A 19556-nucleotide genomic window follows, 5' to 3' on the forward strand; every position below is an offset into this window, starting at 1 on the left:
ACACATTAGGGGTTAGCATCGGGGGTTTAATCCGGTTCGTTCCGACGCACACCCAATCGAGTAAGTTGCCACTACATCTTGCAGCAAAATGGGTAGGTATGGAGTGGCACATTTTGTCGTATTGGTTGGGTGCATAACCTTGGGTGCAAAGCAACACCCTATGTAAAGCATACAAGTCCAAGGATCAGTCAGCACACCAGGCTTCACATGAGCGAAAATGTAGTTTTATTCCATCCAATGCCTGTGTCAAACACTAAACGTTGACAATTGTTCCGGGGGCCACACAAGGTCCCCTTCTTCAGAACAGTGCTGACATATAACAAAGACAACAAAAGCACCTTTCAATAAATACCACCAAATTCAATAAGTACCACCTCCTAATTGACATCAATGTAAACATGGCATATACTCCCATATTAGAGGCAATCAGAATGAAATTTTGAAATGGCATTAATATGACATAAGTAGTAATTTGTTATACGTTCAACAATCAAGTGTGTGTTACCTGTAAGTTGCTCTAATTACAGGAATCATTTATCACTCAGTGCAGTGTTTGAAACCATTGGCTGCCAGAAGGGTGCCATCCATGCTGCTCCCGCCACCAGAGCTGTTACTCAGCTCAATGCCCGTCTCATTGGTGCGTACATCTTGCAGTATGTCTGGCCGATAAATGCATCCACTTTCAGCCTGAAATTGGTTGCATAGTGGATCAGACATGCACTTGGCGCCAATTTTCAAGTGATTCCGATTATAATAATTAAATCGGATGGTTGATCAACCTCCAAGTCGCCTGAAGTATGACCTTTATTTCTCCTTGGCTTACTATACAACATTAAAAGAATATTGGTCTGTCTCTTGGCCAAGTCGTCCCAACTCTCAATTCAGCTGGGTTACGGATCGTAGTAAAAGTACACATCGTTCTCAGACAGTTGTCTTGTTTCACTCAGTGATCCTATATGTGGCAGATAACGTGTACGTAAGACACAAAGATCTAAGATAAGTGTGCTAAGATATAAAAGAACATCAACACAACAGAGGTCCTATGAACAGACAAAGGGCTCTTCCAGCACTCAGGTTTTCTTCCTAATATAAACCAGGAAACAAACAGCAATAATCAGACATTTAAAGAACAGATCTAGAAAATTTGATTTGCAAAACTGTAAACCAGCAATGACAAGCCAGCTCGTATTCCTCTTTACAAGTTTACTTTAACAAAACAGGCATATAAATACCATTAGGGAGTTTCATATAGTGCTGTGAGTTACAGTATAAGCTTTCACTTGGTTATGGGATGCACATTATTCTTGTGATAAAGATATTCAACAGAATGGATCAAATCTCAGCTGTAATGTAACTTATTGTATGTCTAGACCTTGTAAATGCATGTTTTGTTGTTTCTGCATTAGCAATTTCAATTGATTCACGTAATCCGATATTTCTTGTAGCTTAGAGGTTGTATACAGAGGAAAGACATAAAGTGAAGTCATCTGTAAATAACACTTCTAAAGTTTAAAGCTCAGGAAATAATAGAAAAAAAGAAAATTATTCCAGAAACTTTCATGCTTGAATACAGCATTAGACACTACTCCAACTTCAAAGAGTGGGAACTTTGTGTGATCCCCTCTGCTTTTAAATCTGTTGTGTGGTTACAACATATATCATACAGTATATGATACATTTAAGAGGATATCTGTTTCCTCTGCACATTCTGAGAAATTGTCATGGAATATGTTTGCCATCTTCAAGATGACCTACCCACCCCCACAACACAGTAACTCTGCTGAATACTTATTCTACAGCTCTACCTATTGTGTCCATCTCTCCCCTCCTTAGATTGTAAGCCTTTGGCATGGTCCTCCCTTTCCTAGTGTATTGTACATGATCGTGTGCTCCTTTCCTATGACCGCTTCATATTTGTATTACTGGGCCTACCTAATCAGCCCAAAATTGCATGATCATGTATCTTGTACCCTGTTTGCACAGCTTTATCCTATGTTGTATAACCTTGTTGCATTACGTCTGTCATCCTTTGTTCCATTGTATGTATTTATTGCCCTGCACTGTGTAATAGGTATTATTATTATTATATTTATTAAGCACCAACATATCACCCTGCCACAGTCCCCAGGCATCAGTGTGGTCTTGCAGATGCATGTGTTCCTGGCTGTGTTCTTAAAGAGACTCCGTAACAAAAATTGCATCCTGTTTTTTATCATCCTACAAGTTCCAAAAGCTATTCTAATGTGTTCTGGCTTACTGCAGCACTTTATACTATCACAGTATCTGTAATAAATCAACTTATCTCTCTCTTGTCAGACTTGTCAGGCCTGTGTCTGGAAGGCTGCCAAGTTCTTCAGTGTTGTGGTTCTGCTATGAACTCCCCCTTCCAGGCCCCTCTATGCACACTGCCTGTGTATTATTTAGATTAGGGCAGCTTCTCTCTTCTCTCTTATCTTTTACAAGCTGGATAAATCGTCCTCTGGGCTGGCTGGGCTTTCACATAGTGAGGAATTACAGACAAGGGCAAAGCTGTTTGCAGGAAGAAACGAGCAGACTGAAACTTCAGTGCATGAGAACTGCAGGGGGAAAGAAACACACAAATGATCTCTTGAGATTCAAAAGGAAGGTTGTATACAGCCTGCTTGTGTATGGATGTATTTTCTATGTGTGGACATACTGTACATCAACCTACTTCCTGTTTTGGTGGCCATTTTGTTTGTTTATAAACAAACTTTTTAAAACTGTTTCTAACCACTTTTAATGCGGCGGGGAGCGGCGAAATTGTGACAGAGGGTAATAGGAGATGTCCCCTAACGCACTGGTATGTTTACTTTTGTGTGATTTTAACAATACAGATTCTCTTTAAGAACTTTGCATGGAGTCATGTGTACATCTATACATCTTTTTTAAATCTTTGTTGGCTAAGGGCAGAGATGAAATAATACATGCCAAAGGTACCAATAGGATGGTTATTTAATACCCCCCCCCCCCTCCCCAGTGAATACCCAGTATCGTTAGTTCTAAGTAGTGACTAGTGACACCAGTGATGCTTGGTTTTGTGAAAACGCACTCTTCCTGTAACCTCCTGCTTCAATTACCAACTTGGATTGTTTGACCATTCGAGAACTCATGATCCTGTTACCTACTTGAAGGCTTACTCCTGATGTTTTTTCTCTAGTCTTTAGATGGTAACAGAGTATAAATTCAGCAAACATCAAAAGTCCGAGATCAATCTGTTAGGAATTCTGTTGAATCACTGATTTACTGTAAATCGGCATGTTTTAAGGCTTGCAATTATCTCCTGCAATGTACACAGCTGAAATAAAGGGATTATTTTTCTGAGCAATACTGGAATTTAACTTTATCCACCTTAGCGGTATGGACGAGCTCAGCTCGTCCATTACCGCCAGAGGGTGCCGCTCAGGCCCTGCTGGGCCGATTTTGATGAAATAAAGAGCAGCACACGCAGCCGGCACTTTGCCAGCCGTGTGTGCTGCCCGATCGCCGCCGCTCGGCGGTGATCCGCCGCGAGCAGCGGCAAAAGAGGGTCCCCCCAGCCGCCTGAGCCCTGCGCAGCCGGAACAAATAGTTCCGGCCAGCGCTAAGGGCTGGATCGGAGGCGGCTGACGTCAGGACGTCGGCTGACGTCCATGACGTCACTCCGCTCGTCGCCATGGCGACAGGAGAAGCCAAACACGGAAGGCTGCTCATTGCGGCCTTCCGTGTTACTTTTGGCCGCTGGAGGCGATCAGAAGAACGCCTCCGGAGTGCCATCTAGTGGGCTTTCATGCAGCCAACTTTCAGTTGGCTGCATGAAATAGTTTTTTTTTTATTTAAAAAAAACCCTCATGCAGCCGCCCTGGCGATCTTAATAGAACGCCAGGGTGGTTAAAGAGAACAATTAATGACCTAAGGAGAGGGAAGCCTCTCTTTCTTAATTAAAGGAATACTATCGATTGAAACAACTTTTTTTTTAATACTCTATATTAGTGAACACATTACCACTAGTGCTAGGGGCACTTTATTTATTCACCCAGGTCTCTCTCCCTCTATTTTTGCTTAAAAATTCATTTCTCACACAGCTCATAGTAGTTTGGGTCACCCTGAGCTGCTTGGTTACTCTGTCACACAGCTCACAAATATATTTCACTGTGTCACAGCATGCAGGAGACATGAGGAGAAATAGGCTGATCTGAGGTGGTAACAGGTAACTAAATGAGCTGTAATATTGCTGGAATAACACTAGTCTGTGTTTACACATATAACACTAGTCTGTGTTTACACTCAGACTGGTTGCCTGGCTGCCTGCTTGTGATGATGATTCACTCCAGGCTGCATCCACTTTACAAGCTGCTGAGAGGGGCAGACCACTGTCTACAATTAGCATTATTAGCATCTTTATCAGTCAAGAGAAGCAAAGATAATAAACACACATTGCTAGAATCTTTAACCCCTTACCACTATATCAATAAGATTCTTTCAGCAAGGTGATAATTAAACTATAAACTGAGGAGTTGATAGCAACTCCCCTGTGTAGAGACATGGTCTAGCCCTCTGGGAGAAGTCAGTATTTAGATACATTTTGTATCCAACACTGACGCCAAAACTGACGGAGGATTTTACAGCTGAGAGGAACAGCTGTGTGAGGAATCAAATTGCTCCTAGTACTTGTCCTAATGTGTGCTACACCATACAGCATTTAAAAATAAATGCATACATCGATAGTATTCCTTTAAGTTTCCCTTGCTGTCCTCTGGTCCCCCATTGCCACTCGTGGACCCTCCAGCTGATTCGAGCCACGCTCCTCTTCTGACATGAGCGCAGCCATGCCTGCACAGTAGCACGGAGCTGCTCGTGACCAAGTGGCTCTTGCTTACTGCTTAGGCGTGGCTGTACTCGCAAAGGTGCAGTGTGGCCATTCTTGTGCTTGAAGAGGAGAGTTGCCCAGAATATCGACAAATACTGGTAATCCAGTGAGGGAAGCCGCATCAGGTTTCAGAAGCTTCCCTCTTCTTAGTTAAGTATGTGATTTTTTATGGAAACCTCCAGTTGGGTACACTTTGCCCACACTTTTTCGGCTTGCGAGCTACTTTAGAATTAGGTGTCTTCAATATAGATAGCTAGGTGTAAGGGCCTTCAGTATAGGTAGCCTGGTATAGTATAGTTAGGTGTAGTTGCCTTCAGTATAGATAGCTAGGTATAGAGACCTTCTGTATAGTTAGCCAGGTATAGTGTAGTTAAGTGTAGGGGCCTTCAGTATAGGTAGCCATGTACAGTGTAGTTAGGTGTAGGGGTCTTCTACTATTGGACTTAACTATTATTAAAAATATTATTATTAAAAATATGTATTTAAAAAAAAGTTAATTCATATATTTTTGCACTTGCATTTTCATTATAAATTATTTAAATTTGATTGTTGTACGCATTTTCCCTCATCTCTCTAACAACTGTTAGATGTTAACTTACCAATACAGTCTTACTTTGGAAAATACCACCTTTTTCTATTTCTGCACATTTATGCAATTATCTAATTAGCTAACCATGTAGCAGCAGTGCGATCCATAAAATAATGCAGATACAGGTCAGAAGCTTCAAACGCCATAATGGGAAAACGTGTTTTAATCACAACATGATTGTTTGTGTCAAATGGGTGGGTTGTATTTCTGTAGCTGAAAATCCACTAAGCTGTAGTTTTGTGAGCGAAATGCCTTTTGTAAGAGCGGTTAGATAAGAATGGCCAGACAGATTCAAGCTGACAAAAAAATCTACTCATTTATTTTTTCTCTGTTATCTGTAGCATGCTATAATTTACAATTGTTGATAAATGCATTTCTGTTGCACATTTCTTGATATCTTTCCCATGTTTCTTCCCTCATAAGATCCTGCTATTTGTAAATCACTCTTTCTCTTTTCTGCCATTTTCAAGCAGAAACTGGCCACATTTAAACCCCCTTGGTGTCTTTCTCTCCTCCCCCTGCTTTTCTGTCGGTGATCTGTCTCGAAATCCTGATCCACCTCTGTGTCTGTTCACCCCTTTATCCAACCTTAAAAATATCCCATATGACTTTTGCACAAGAGAAAAGAGGTCTGTCTCTGTACCAGGCAGAAGCTGACCTATAATGGCTGCTGTAATGGCTATTGACAAATTAAAAGGCACTTGTGCAAATTGCATCTGCTCGCCAGAATATGCTAGGTCTAAACTAACTTTACTGCTTCCCTGCAGGAGTTAGCGCATGCAATGCGTTTGCATCTCAACTCGGGCACTGTAAGTAGGCCTCCTTATGCCCCCAAGAAAAGTTATTTTAAAGAGAAGATTAAAAATTATCTCCTAGTAGAAAATAAAAATACTGTGGCTCGCTGATGTAACACCGCACGGAATCCCCATTTATGCCGAACACCCGTCACCTGAGCCCACCCTCTCTGCCGTCTCTATGGCAGCAGAACTATGTAAACAGGTCAGGAGCCGATTTCATTGGCTCCTGACCCTGTGATCTATGTGAGCCAATGAGATCGGCTCACGGTGATGAATGGGTCAGGAGCCAATGAAATTGGCTCTTGACTGGGTCACAGGGCTCTGCCATTATACTGTAGAGCGAGTGAGCAGCAGCGGCAAGAGAGCGCTGCTATCCGTGGTAGCGGCGGGAGCATGCAGCAGGAAAGTTGAAATCTACTTCCTGTCAGAAGTGAACAGCCATAAACAGGAAGTAGGTTTCAACCAATGCGGTCTGGAAGCAGTTCAGCGCCATAGGCCCAGATCATATTCACTTTTCTCCTGAGTTTTCTCCAAGTGGATATTCTCAAACCTTACCAGTGATAGAATTTTAAAGTTCCCACCTTAGTTTGATATTACTTTTTTACCTACTTTTTAATACTTTTTCATTTGCTAATGGCTGAAAAGTTATTTTTTAAATGAGATGAAAAATGATTTCCTAGGAGAAAACTTGTGAGAAAAGGTCAAAGAGACACTGTAAGAAGAAAAAGTTCCTCTGGGGGGTACTCACCTCGGGAGGGGGAAGCCTCCGGATCCTAATGAGGCTTCCCCCATCCTCCTCTGTCCCACGGGGGTCTCGCTGCAGCCCTCAGAACAGCGGCACGACAGACCCGACAGCCTGTTCAATATTTACCTTTCCAGGCTCCAGCGGGGGCGCTGTTGCGGCTCTTCTGACGGAGATAGGCAGAAATAGCTGATCTCTGTTGGGTCTGCTCTACTGCGCAGGTGCAGGAGACTTGTGCCTGCGCAGTAGAGCGGCCCGATGGAGATCGGCTATTTCCACCTATCTCCATGGGAAGGAGCAGATACTGCGCCTGCGCTGGAGCCAAAAGGTAAATATTTACATCGCCGCTGCTCTGGGAGGATTGTCGCTGCCACCGTGGGGCCGAGGAGTAGGGGGGAAGCCTCAATGGGATCCGGAGGCTTCCCCCACTCGAGGTGAGTACCCCCTAGGGGAGTTTTTTTTGTTACAGATTTTCTTTAATTAAGTAAAGCCATAGTATTCTCGCTGGGATCTTCTGGGATTTTTAAATATGTCCTAGTGGAGAATGTTCAGGTAGAGTAAAGTTTAGTGAATTTTATGGGATGATTTTCTTAAATATGGATCTCCTTAAGGAATGCAAAATGAGATTTAACAATATTCAGCTCTTTAAATATTATTGATAATTTTATTAATTTTTAGGCAGGTATTTGATCATATGTAATGGAACGGGAAAAATTACACATTTAAATAAAATAGTAATGTATCTTCTCATAAATCAGAATGCTAGGAGTTCTTTTTGTATGTTATTTACAATAAACTTCACCTTAGTTCACCTCACTTCACATTTTAGTACATGCCCCATTGTTTATTTCTTCAATTAGATCAAAATTAATTAAACAAAACAGAACAAACCTTTGTGGGTTTATTCACAGTGGGACATTGCGTTGTAATGTGACGTGAAAGTCACAACGCAGCATTACAATGCGACGCAAAAAAGGTGGTAACACACATTAACACTGAGTTACCGTTGCATACAGTAGGTACAGTAAAGCATACAGGCAATAAAGAGTATGCTTTACTGTACCTGGTAACGTGTGCGTTTAGAGGTAACATACTACAGCAATGCGTTACCATAATGCTAAACGTTACAATGCCTCACTAATGTCGCTTTATGAACGTCCCATAGGATTATCATCGCAGTGTGGTAAGCTGTGTTATAAGACTTTATAACGCAGCTCTGCAACGTCCCACTGTGAATGTAGCCTTAAAACTGGTTCCTGTCCATATGTATCTATTACCTTATTAACCATTCATTCATCCATTTAATTTCAAACAGTTTCACAAAGCACTAAATGTGATATTATATCCAAGAGCAAGCCCGATCAACAATGCAACCAGATGTATGGCCACCATAAGTTGTATAAACAATGCAGAAAATCTTCTGTTGTATCAAGGAGGGAACTTGTTCTACTTTGTTTGCACAGCAATTACTCAATTACAACTTGCTCTACTTTGTTTGCACAGCAATTACTCAATTACAAGATGATCTCATAATTTGTCCTGCAAACCAGCAAGGTTATCACTTAGCTTTAGTAAGAGGAAATTACTGATTTTAAGGGACTGAAAGTCATGTTTACAACGTTTCTTTTCCACTTTTTTTTTGCTGTATTTAACGTTTTAGTGCAAATATATTTTTCTATATCATGCCACTTTAATGTCTGATTGAAGAGCCTTGCTGGGAACACATAAGACTTTCTAATTTTCTTCTGACTCTTAAACAGAAGATGCTTTTCTCACATTGTGAATTAGATGGAATTATTTTTGATTTATGGAGTATTGAAGATCTATGCAGCAAACAAATCCTGAAATTAACCTGTTGATTTTTATGAGAAAGTAGTTATTGACCTACGATGCCTGCCGTGCAGTTATCTTTTAATCTAACTGTGGTAAGATGAAAGCCAACACTTATTTATTACTTTTTTAGAAACCTTTTTTTTGTTTTTTTTTTTGCCCATGCTGAGAAAAGAATTTTGTTTTGATGATAAACATTTCCAGCAGAGTAAGTCTTCTAAGCCTAAATAAATAAATAAATAAGCCTGGGAATACTAAAAACTTTAATTAACTAGATAAATACCATATTTCCATCATTGATTTATTTTTTATAATATTTGGCTTATGTTTTTGTTTCATTTATGTCATTCTCTTCTTAGCCACCTTAGTACAAACAAGCTAATTCTTTAGTTTTCACCTTATGTCATTGAAATTGGTGATGGCCCTTCATGTTTGCTGAGGTTTTTAAGGCTTCAGCTATGTATACACTTTAGATTAAACTCAGCTGATGTAGCCAATAAAGACTGCTTTGGGTGAGAATAGTGCGTGCATCTAGTGTGTGAACACCAGCCTCTCAACATCACTCCAAAGAGACACTGGGAGAAAAAAAAATTATGATATAATGAATTGGTTGTTTAGTATAGATAATTGCTAGAACATTAGTAGCACAGAAAATATTCTCATATTTTATTTTCAGTCTTGTATATATATATATATATATGCATACATATATATATGCATACATATATATATATATATATATATATATATATATATATATATATATATATATATATATATACATACATATATATATATATATATATATATATATATATATATGCATACATATACATATATATATATATATATATATATATATATATATATATATATATATATATATATATATATATATATATATATATATATATATATTCTATAACATTGCATCATTCTCTAATATTTGCAGTTTACACACTACTCGGCATTCTAAATGATTTTACAGAGCAGGCTGGTGAATTTTTGACCTGTCCTCTCTCTGCAAGAACAAAAACGATACAGTGACTAACACTTGAGATAATAAGCTTCAGAAGACAGAACTCTCTGCGACTTTGAAAGTCATGGAGCTCAATGGCTCTTTTGCATAGATAGCAACTGGAGTTCTTTAACTCTTCCTGTACTGGAAACAATATTAGACTTATGTTTCTGCTCCTAATGTTTTATTTCTTAGCTGTACTACACATACAAATCATTATATCATAATTTTTTTCACTTCAGTGTCTCTTTAAAATACGGCTTGCTGGAGTCTTAGAGGTAGCCTGAGTGTCCGGGATCACTGAGTACATTGTTCTCCCCACCCACTTCACTGGCTGGAAGCTATTCGTCATTCCTCTGCCTTCCTCCATAGCGGCAGAGGCATCACTAGCCATAGGCTAGCAATGCATCTGTAAAAAAATTTGGCCATGAACTGTCAGCCGAAAGATTGAGCCCCAATCCCAACTGGGCATCAGGGATTGACAGTGTGTACTTTGGTTACAAATAAGGGAATACCCACAGTAAACTCTCTGGATCATAGCTGATGTAATGGAGGAGGGTTTCCCACAGTGGGGTAGTGGAATGTAGAAGTACTTATTTCCTCAGTTCTTTTTATATCCACACGTACAGAAATGAATTTTGCCCTTGCTGTATTATAGGTGACCAACTTTCTGCACAGATTTTGATTTTCACCCCAGCACATCATCTAGCATTTATTTTATCCATTAAATTGAATGTGCTCCACATTTGGTGTGCCCATATTCCTTCTGTCCCATCCATCATTCAAGTAATAGGCCCTTGGCATGTACCATCCCTGTGGAATTGCCATAAATCTGACAATTACAGTAGTCCTTGAACTTAAAGCAATTGTAATTAAGGAACACGTTTAGTATGAACTGATGGAACTTCAATGCCGCAGATTTAAACTCACACTGAGAAATTGCTTTTTAATGCAGTGCTAACAAATGACTAACCAGTTGGCTTAAAGAGAATCTGTACTCTAAAATTCTTACAATAAAAAGCATACCATTCTCTTCCTTATGTTCTCCTGGGCCCCTCTGTGCTGTTTCTGCCACTCCCTGCAGCAATCCTGGTTTGTAAGTAACAGTTTTAGGCAGTGTTTACAAACAAATGACATGGCTTCTAACCAGAGTATGATACGCTGAGAACAGCTTCCTGTGTGACTTATGCAGAGCTTGGAGGGGGTGTGTAAAGCTTCTGCCAATGACAAGCAGTGCTGCACATTCCACACATTCCAGCCTCAGCCCGACAGACACGACAGAGGAAAGGAGATAAGATTTATTACAGAGACAGTGCAAGTAGGAAAGGCTGCAGTAAGACAGACCACATTAGAACAGTAATAGGAACTTATAGGACTGAAGAAATAAGGCTCAACATTTTGTTACAGAGTCTCTTTAAGCACACACACTTTGTTTCAGTGAGGCATATGTGATGCAATTTGCAATGATAGTAACCACAAAGCCTGAGGAAGCAGGCATTTATCTTTACTTGTACATGTGCATGGTGAGGTTATTTAAGATAATGCATTACATTTTATATACTAGGTTGTGGGAGCTTTCGTGCTGTTGTCCCTCCTGATATAAATAAAAGTTAATAGTTATTGCGATATGCATCTCAATCTGACTTTTTTTATTCCACTATTACAGTTACACTATATGGATCACTTTGAAAACATGGCTTCTTGGTCTGTGTACGCCCTTTATACCTTCCAGGTGGTTCTGGATCACAATGAGCTTTCTGGGTATTCCTGAAGGGAACCACTAATGATCCAATCTTTTTCATCCAATGTTACCAAAGCTATGTAGTATAAGTGTACATTGAGTGAATATATTGAATGATTAATTTAGACAGGCCCTTATATTAGATAGAAATAGTAAGATTGGATGAAAAAGATTTGGGTGATTAGTGGCCACCATTAATACTTGCCTAAGCCCTATCCCATAGAGCCATACCTATTGCACCATGCACTGATTAGGACCAATAAGTCTGAACTATATGTATGTGCAATTGGTGTGGCTCTGTAAAATGTATTAGCTACAGACTCACTGTACAAAAATGGCTCTGGATGTGCAGCCTTTCTTTCAGGAGCATATAAAGATGGTCTGCATATTTAGGAGTGATGAATCATGGGAAACCGCAGTTGCTCACTTACAGCTGAATTATTGCAAATACCTTCTGTTTTAAGAAGGCACAATTACATTTAGCTTTGAAAACATACCTATGCATGGCACATCATAAAATGTCTCAAGTACCCTTTACTCCCACTAAAGACTCTAAATTGTGTGCACAGCTCACACAAAGATAAAGTGATGGTCAGGTTAATAGTCATATAGCTACAGAAGGTCAGTATTATCTGTATTACAAGGAGATTGGTTGTGAAATCCACCTGTAGTTTTGTCAATCATATAAAACTGTAAAATGGGTAGGTAGACATAGTAGTAATAATCTTCCTTAGGATCTCTACTTTTTTGTTTAAATAAAAAAGCATTTTTGTACTGGACAAGGCTTGACCACACAATAGAAAGTATTAAACCCCTGTTTTTATACCAGTTGATTCTCTGCCCTTTTGGGGAGAGATTTAATTTTTTAAAACTAACTTTTTTGCACATGGTCATTGAAGTGAAATGATGGTGTGGTGAAGTTTGGTGTAAAAGCAGTGTTTATGGTGTGGTGAACAATAGATCTGCTTGATCCAACTAGTATCTACTAATAAGGGAAAAAATATTTTAACATTCGATTTCCATTGACCCAGGAAGGGAAAAAAACTTAATGTGTACCTGAGGTGGAATAAAAAAAAAAAGAATTAAAATACATACCTAAAAAGAGGGATGCCACTGCAACCTGCAGAGGATTCCCATACCCTCCTGGCCCCCACATTTGCCAGACGCGGACCTTCAGAACGTATATGGCAATATATTCTTCAGGCACAAGCATGGCTGTACTGCACGAATATGGCCACGAGAACCTCCATTTTACTGCACAGATGCAGCCGTACCCGCGTGGGTGCAGCCTGGCTGCATTTGTGCAAAAAGAGGGGCACAGACGCAAACTTCCAGAGGGTCCCGGGCAGCAGCGGACTGGAGGAGGATCTGGAGGTTTCTGTCTTCTTAGGTAAGTATCTCTTTTTTTTCTATTTTACTCTGCATCTGGCGACATGACGACATGCATCTGGTGACATGTGACATGGTGAGATAGAAATGTGTATGTACAGTGCCTAGCACACAAATAACTAGACTGTGTTGCTTTTTTTCTTTCTCTGCCTGAAAGAGTTAAATAACAGGTATTCAAGTGACAGTTTCTGCCAGTGTCGGGACAGGGTTGGACTGGATCAGACTATAGCACAAGCCTCACTGATAAGTAATTACGGCTATAAAACACTTTTATGTCAGTAAATAGCGTCTGATAGCAGGAAAGAGATACAGAGGGTCAATAATTCATAGATTTGAGGTCTGGCATACTTCAATGAAGGTGTCATTGAGCAGAGACAGTAAAACAGTAAAAATGTAAAAACTAGATTCAAATGATAAAACTATGTGATATCTAAAGGCGCGTACACACGCCATACTGTAGCGAACGACGGGTCCGTCAGACCCTCCCACTGGGCGGATGTTCTGCCGACAGTAGCACATTTGTACGCGCTGTTGGCAGATTGATAAGACTGTTTCTGACAGATCCGCAGCGCATACACATGTGCTACTGTCGGCAGAACGTCCGCCCAGCGGGAGAGTCTGACGGACCCGTCGTTCGCTACAGTATGGCGTGTGTACGTGCCTTACAAAAGTAATTTTTAGGAGAATGAGATTAGGTACAATTGTTTATCTCATACGTTTATTTTCATTTCGGATGTCCTTTAAGCTAATCAACCAGGCAGCTACTAATCAGTTAGCTGCCAGCTAGTTAATTAAAGAGCAATTACAGTCAAAATGTAATTCCCTCCCTAAGCCAGTGAAGATTTTTACTTGTTGTTAGTACAGTTTTGCTTAACACTACCAGTAGCTACACTTAAGCTGCATTTCCACTTGTGCGGTGCGAATCGCCGCGGTAAAAATTCGCATGCGGATGCGAATTTCGCATGCGACTCCATGCGCATTTTCATGCAAATTTTCATGGATGACGATGTATGGGAATTTAACCATGGCAGTGCTGGTGTGCTTTTCCATTGTTTTTATGCGAATTCGCATGAAAATTCGCATACACAAACCGCATGCGAATTTCCTATTCAGGGCTCGTTTCCACTATCGCGAATCTGCATGCGTCCAACGCATGCAGATTCGCACATGTAATGCAAGTGGATGGGCCTGTTTCCACTGTAGCGTTGTTGAGGTGCGTTTTTTTCAGCGGTAAAAAAACGCACAAAAGAGCCAACGAATTCGCCTGCGAGTGGAATGCATGCGAATCGCCGCTAATGTATTTAATAGGAAATTCGCATGCGGCTATGGTATGCGAATTTTCATGCGAATTCGCATAGGTACCAATGTAATTCAAACAGGCAGTGACATGGTTAATTTCGCATATACCCTCACCTATGCGAATTCGCATGCGAATTCGCGGCAAAAAACGCGCAAAAATTCGCATCCGCATGCTAATTCATGGAATTTCAACAGCGGTGGAATCCAGGCGATTCTGCACCGCAATAGTGGAAACGAGCCCTCATACATTGTATGCGATTCGCATAGCGGTATGCGGTATGCGAATTCTGATGGCTTTGCCATGCGAATTTTTCTGCACAGAAAAACGCAAAGGAATCCTGACAAGTGGAAACAGTCCCATTCACTTGTATTGCTATGCGAATTTGCATGCGTAAAAAAACGCATGCGAATTCGCGATAGTGGAAATGGGCTCTTAACAAACTTCAAAAATGAGTTTGTTTTACCAGAATATGGAAATTGAAGTACTATGACCACTTCTTCATTGTAATTTACCTCCATATTATAAAGGTTTTGCAAATGTCTGTTTTACAAAATGAAATGATCCATTAGAAATTTGCTTAAATGTTGCAGTGTAAAAAACAGGTAAAAGACATTGACAACATTATAATTTTTGGCTCCTTTAGCACCATGTAACGATAGATTCTCAGCTGAAAAGACTAATCAGATCTGCTCTCTTCCAGGTTCCCCCAGGAGTTGAATATGGGAAAACTCTGTGCAGAGGTGATGTGGTCCCTGTTTGCCCAGGATATAAAGGAGGCATTGGAAGGTAAACATTGCACTTCACACATCATACGTGATTAATTAATGATGAACAGATATTTATTTAGTACAGGAACATACACTGACTATATTGTTTCAACTATTTCCGTCCTGATATTAATAATTTATTGCACTGTCTAAAGATGATTATGTGCAGTATTTAGTAAAGATTATTACTGTGTTAACTGACCCTTGACAGTAACAACTCCTGACTATTTCTTTATTTTTTTCCCTTAGCAACTACTCTCTTATATTGAAACGTTGGGACAGCTAGCTGTATCTTATAGTCAGTGATAAAGCTGTAGATAATACAATCAGCTTCATTCCAGCTCAGCACAGCTTTTTTACAAAATCCTCTTTATTGTATCACACATATAAAAATAAGGTTACATTAAAAATGCTGTATACGTGGCAACAGCCAGCCATTTCAAGCTATATCAGCCCTTGTTCACGCCACACGGCACAGAGTATAATGCAACACAAATGCATCATCTAGTATAACAGGGGTCTCTATCTACCAATCAAAATGCAGCATGTAAGCGAGTGGACCTGATGGGGAACTTACAACAAACTGCCAAAAAGGCCACCCCCTCAATCCTTTCGGTCGTTAGCCAATTCATACAGAAAAGTCCACCAATCAGACATGACCACTCACAAAAACATAATATAGACATCAAGTATAGGCATATACACTTTAAAACGTATACCTAGAGTAGCGCAATTGCCAATGAACAAAGCACAGTAGAAAACGCATTCCTAGCAGCTTAAGGCTAATTTCACACCAGGACGTTGCGTTAGAGGGGGCGTTAAGGTCGCATAACGTCCCCCTAACTCAACGCCTGGTGGTGCTGGATCTGGACGTCAGAGTGAGCCGCGTTGTGCAGCTCACTCTGGCGTCAGTGATGCCGTGATGTGCACTCTTGTGCGCATGCGGCATCACGTGGTCCCGCCGGCCAATCGCCGCACAGAGCGGCTGCTCCAGGAAGTAAACACTGCACGTCATAACGTGCAGTGCATATTAATTAGCCATGTGCCTGGCCGCTCTCCGCTCCTCCCCAACATTACTGAGCATGTGCAAGCAGTCTAACGCGGCTCAGCCGCGTCTAAAGTACTGCATGCAGTACGTTGTCTTGTGACGCAGCGTTACAATGTAACGCAACGTCCGCACTGTGAACAGCCCCATTGATTTTTCATTACTGTGCGGTGGGCTGCGTTACAGGCTGCTCTAACGTGCGCCTGTAACGTCCCACTGTGAAACCAGCCTAAAAGCTGCTAATATAAAATAGGTGGTTGGCTGAGGTGTGGCCTTGGGCAGTAAAGTGTACAAATCTGGCCCTGTTTAGAGGGATCATATACCTTGCAGTGAGCTAATCTACAATCCTAGTAACTAATCAGAACCTTGAGGGGCTTATGAGTCCACATAAAATATCAATGAGAAGAATACAGGAGGATTTAAAGCAGTTAGTGATGAATAGGCAGTCTGAAATGGTCAAATTCATAGATTAAGTTTAGTGCTCTGTACAGCAAAACACTTAGGATAGGAAAGCAAGAATAAAATATTGGTAAAGTATAAGTTGATTTTTTTCACTAGTTTCACCTTTTCATTCTTCCTTTTTTTTTATTAATACCAATATATATATATATATATATATCCCTTCTAATTTAGATCGCTAATGGCTTAGTAGCTAAAGAGAACATCAAGGGAGACAGGGGATGGCACTGTTTAGGTCTTTGTTGTAATGGAAATGATTTGATCAGCCAATTATTCACCCTTGGTCAAGAAATAATCTCGCTACCCAGCAGATATAAATCTAGTACTGAACCCAAATTGTGCCTAGAGGATAATCCCATTTAACTGTGCCACATGCATTACCAGCATCTAAAGACACTGATAATCTGCTTCAGTTCCTATATCATCATGCTGGACCTGGAGATTTATATATGTGCCTAGCATAATTGTAGTGTTTCTTAAATTAGCCACACACTGATAGAAAGTGATCAATCACTTTGCCACATTTCATGGCAATCTGATTGAAATCTGATCAGAGAGGGATTGATTCCTACCTCACAAAGCACATAGATTTACTATAGATTTCAGTAGGAACGCAGGACATGTTGTGACATAGATTTCTGGCAGATTTGATTAAATCTTCCAGGAATCAAAGAAAAAGAAATCAATAATTATTTATTTGTTAACTACCCTTATTTGTTTTCCCTGAATAGACTATATAAGAGAAAACAGAAGAAAATGTTTACAATTTAAATATCTTATGTGCTGGCTTATCAGGCTTAAAGGGGCACTATGGCAAAAATTTTAATTGTAAAATATGTGCAAACATAAACAAATAAGAAGTATGTTTTTCCATACCAAAATGAGCCATAAATTACTTTTTTCCTATGTTGCTGTCACTTACAGTAGGTAATAGAAATCGGACAAAAGCAACAGGTTTTGGACTAGTTCATCTCTTCATGGGGGGATTCTCAGGGATTTATTTATTTTCAAAAGCACTTAGCGAATGGCAGTTGCTCTGTCCAACTGCCAACAAACTGTGTAGCGAGCAGGGAAGCTGGCCAGCATTATTGTTTAAATCCTTTTTAGGAAATATCTTTATAAAGAATACAAGCCTTGCTGATAATCCCCTATGAAGAGATGGGCTAGTCCAAAACCTGTCACTTCTGTCAGATTTCTACTATCTACTATAAGTGACAGCACATAGGAGAAAAGTAGTTTATGGCTCATTTTACTCTGGAAAAAACATACATCTTATTTGTCTAGGTTTGCACATATTTTAAATTTTACTATTTTTCGCCATAGTGCCTTTTTAAAGAGGAACTCCAGTAAAATGATGTAATAAAAAGTGCTTCATTTAAAAAAAAATATGTATAAATGATTTAGTCAGTGTTAGCCTGTTGTAAAATCTTTCCTCTCCCTGATTTACATTCTGACATTTATCACATGGTGACATTTGTACTGCTGGAAGGTGATGTCAGTGGAAGGAGAAGTTGTCAATTGGAAATAGCTGTAAACAGCTGTTATTTTCCATAATGCATCAAGGCTCCCACAGTGTGATGTCAGAACCATGGTCATCACACTGTGGGAGGGGTTTCACCACAATATCAGCCATACAGAGCCCCCTGATGATCTGTTTGAGAAAAGGAATAGATTTCTCATGGGAAAGGGGGTATCAGCTACTGATTGGGATGAAGTTCATTTCTTGGTTACGGTTTCTCTTTAACCCTAGTTACAGCCCACACCTGGTCCCTTGTACTAGCCTGTCATATACTGACAGACTTTATTCCGATGTGCCCAAAAGATAGATCCCTCTTTAAGTGACATCTGATCTGAGAGGGATCTATTGTTGCCCCACAATGTACACCATTTTTTAATAGATTTCAGCATGAAATCTGGTATAAATCAATAGTACCACACTTTCCCCAGTTGTCCCCCTGCTAATACTTCTCTCCCCAGTGCACCAGCAGGGTATTAGTGCAGCTGGCCGGCGCATCCCTTCCTGCTTGCTTTCATGATCTTCCGGTGCCTATATACCATGACTTGGCGACAAGTATGTGCTGATGCATGGAGATGGTGGAAGCACACAGGAGGGAGTGCACTGGATATGTGGGTATAATGCTACAGGTGCACTTGGGAGAACAGTATTAGCGGTGGGGAATCCTGGGGGGCCTAACCCCAGCTCTACTTCACCCGCATAAACACCGCTGCACCCCCGCCATGCCCCTGCCTCTCCTCCACCTGCCACCTTTTGACCGCCACAAACTCTCCTCTTCCTTCTGATCTGTAATGTCATTCAGTTTTTTGCCACAATGCAATTGACTTTTTGATTGGGGGGCATGTTGGGGCATCAAACCTCAGCAGATTTGATTACGCTGATCAAATCTACAGGGGAATATTGCATAGGGGATGTGCACCTTAATACAGATCCATCAATGACAGGTACTGAGCTGCACTGCAGAATGCCTGTTAAACAGTAAGGAGCTTTCATTTTTATATGGCTCATAAATGCTCTTGGAAAACATCAGTGAAGCACATTTTGCATCTTTCATTCAACTATCTACTAAAATAGAAAGTCAAGCTCATAAACTGTAAGGAGCTGTTATTATTAATCAATGAGTAACAGGCTATTCTCTGGCACTGTACGCTTTAGGCTTGATTAACTAACCGGCGCTAAGCCGGTTAGTGAGCCTTATGACTTTATAGGCACAAAGTAGGGCACTAGCTACTTTGTGCCCACACATCGTGCACTGTACCGCGCATAGCATGCACAGCGTAGTGCACCGATAATAGCGCGCGGTGCGACGATAACGTCGCACGCGCTATGCTGTATAAGATGCGACAATAACGGCGCATTGGGTGCCTCTGATACGGCACATCAGTGCGCCGTTACAGGGGCACCCAATGCGCCGTTAATGTCGTATCATATACAGCATAGCGGGTGCGACGTTATCGGCGCACTACGCTGCACGCGCTATGCGCGGTGCCGTGCAC

General features: G+C 40.6%; 1 protein-coding gene across 1 annotated transcript in view; it reads left to right on the forward strand.

The window, feature by feature from the left end:
• The window catches only part of UNC13C (unc-13 homolog C), a 784159-nt gene that overhangs the window by 531814 nt on the left and 232789 nt on the right, over positions 1-19556 (forward strand). Inside the window, exon 20 of the mRNA XM_068275480.1 lies at positions 14974-15059. Coding sequence (XP_068131581.1) covers positions 14974-15059 — 86 coding nt within the window. The remainder of the gene's footprint in view (positions 1-14973; positions 15060-19556) is intronic.

This window comes from Hyperolius riggenbachi, chromosome 3 (genome assembly GCF_040937935.1).
Source record: "Hyperolius riggenbachi isolate aHypRig1 chromosome 3, aHypRig1.pri, whole genome shotgun sequence".
NCBI classification, from domain to species: domain Eukaryota; kingdom Metazoa; phylum Chordata; class Amphibia; order Anura; family Hyperoliidae; genus Hyperolius; species Hyperolius riggenbachi.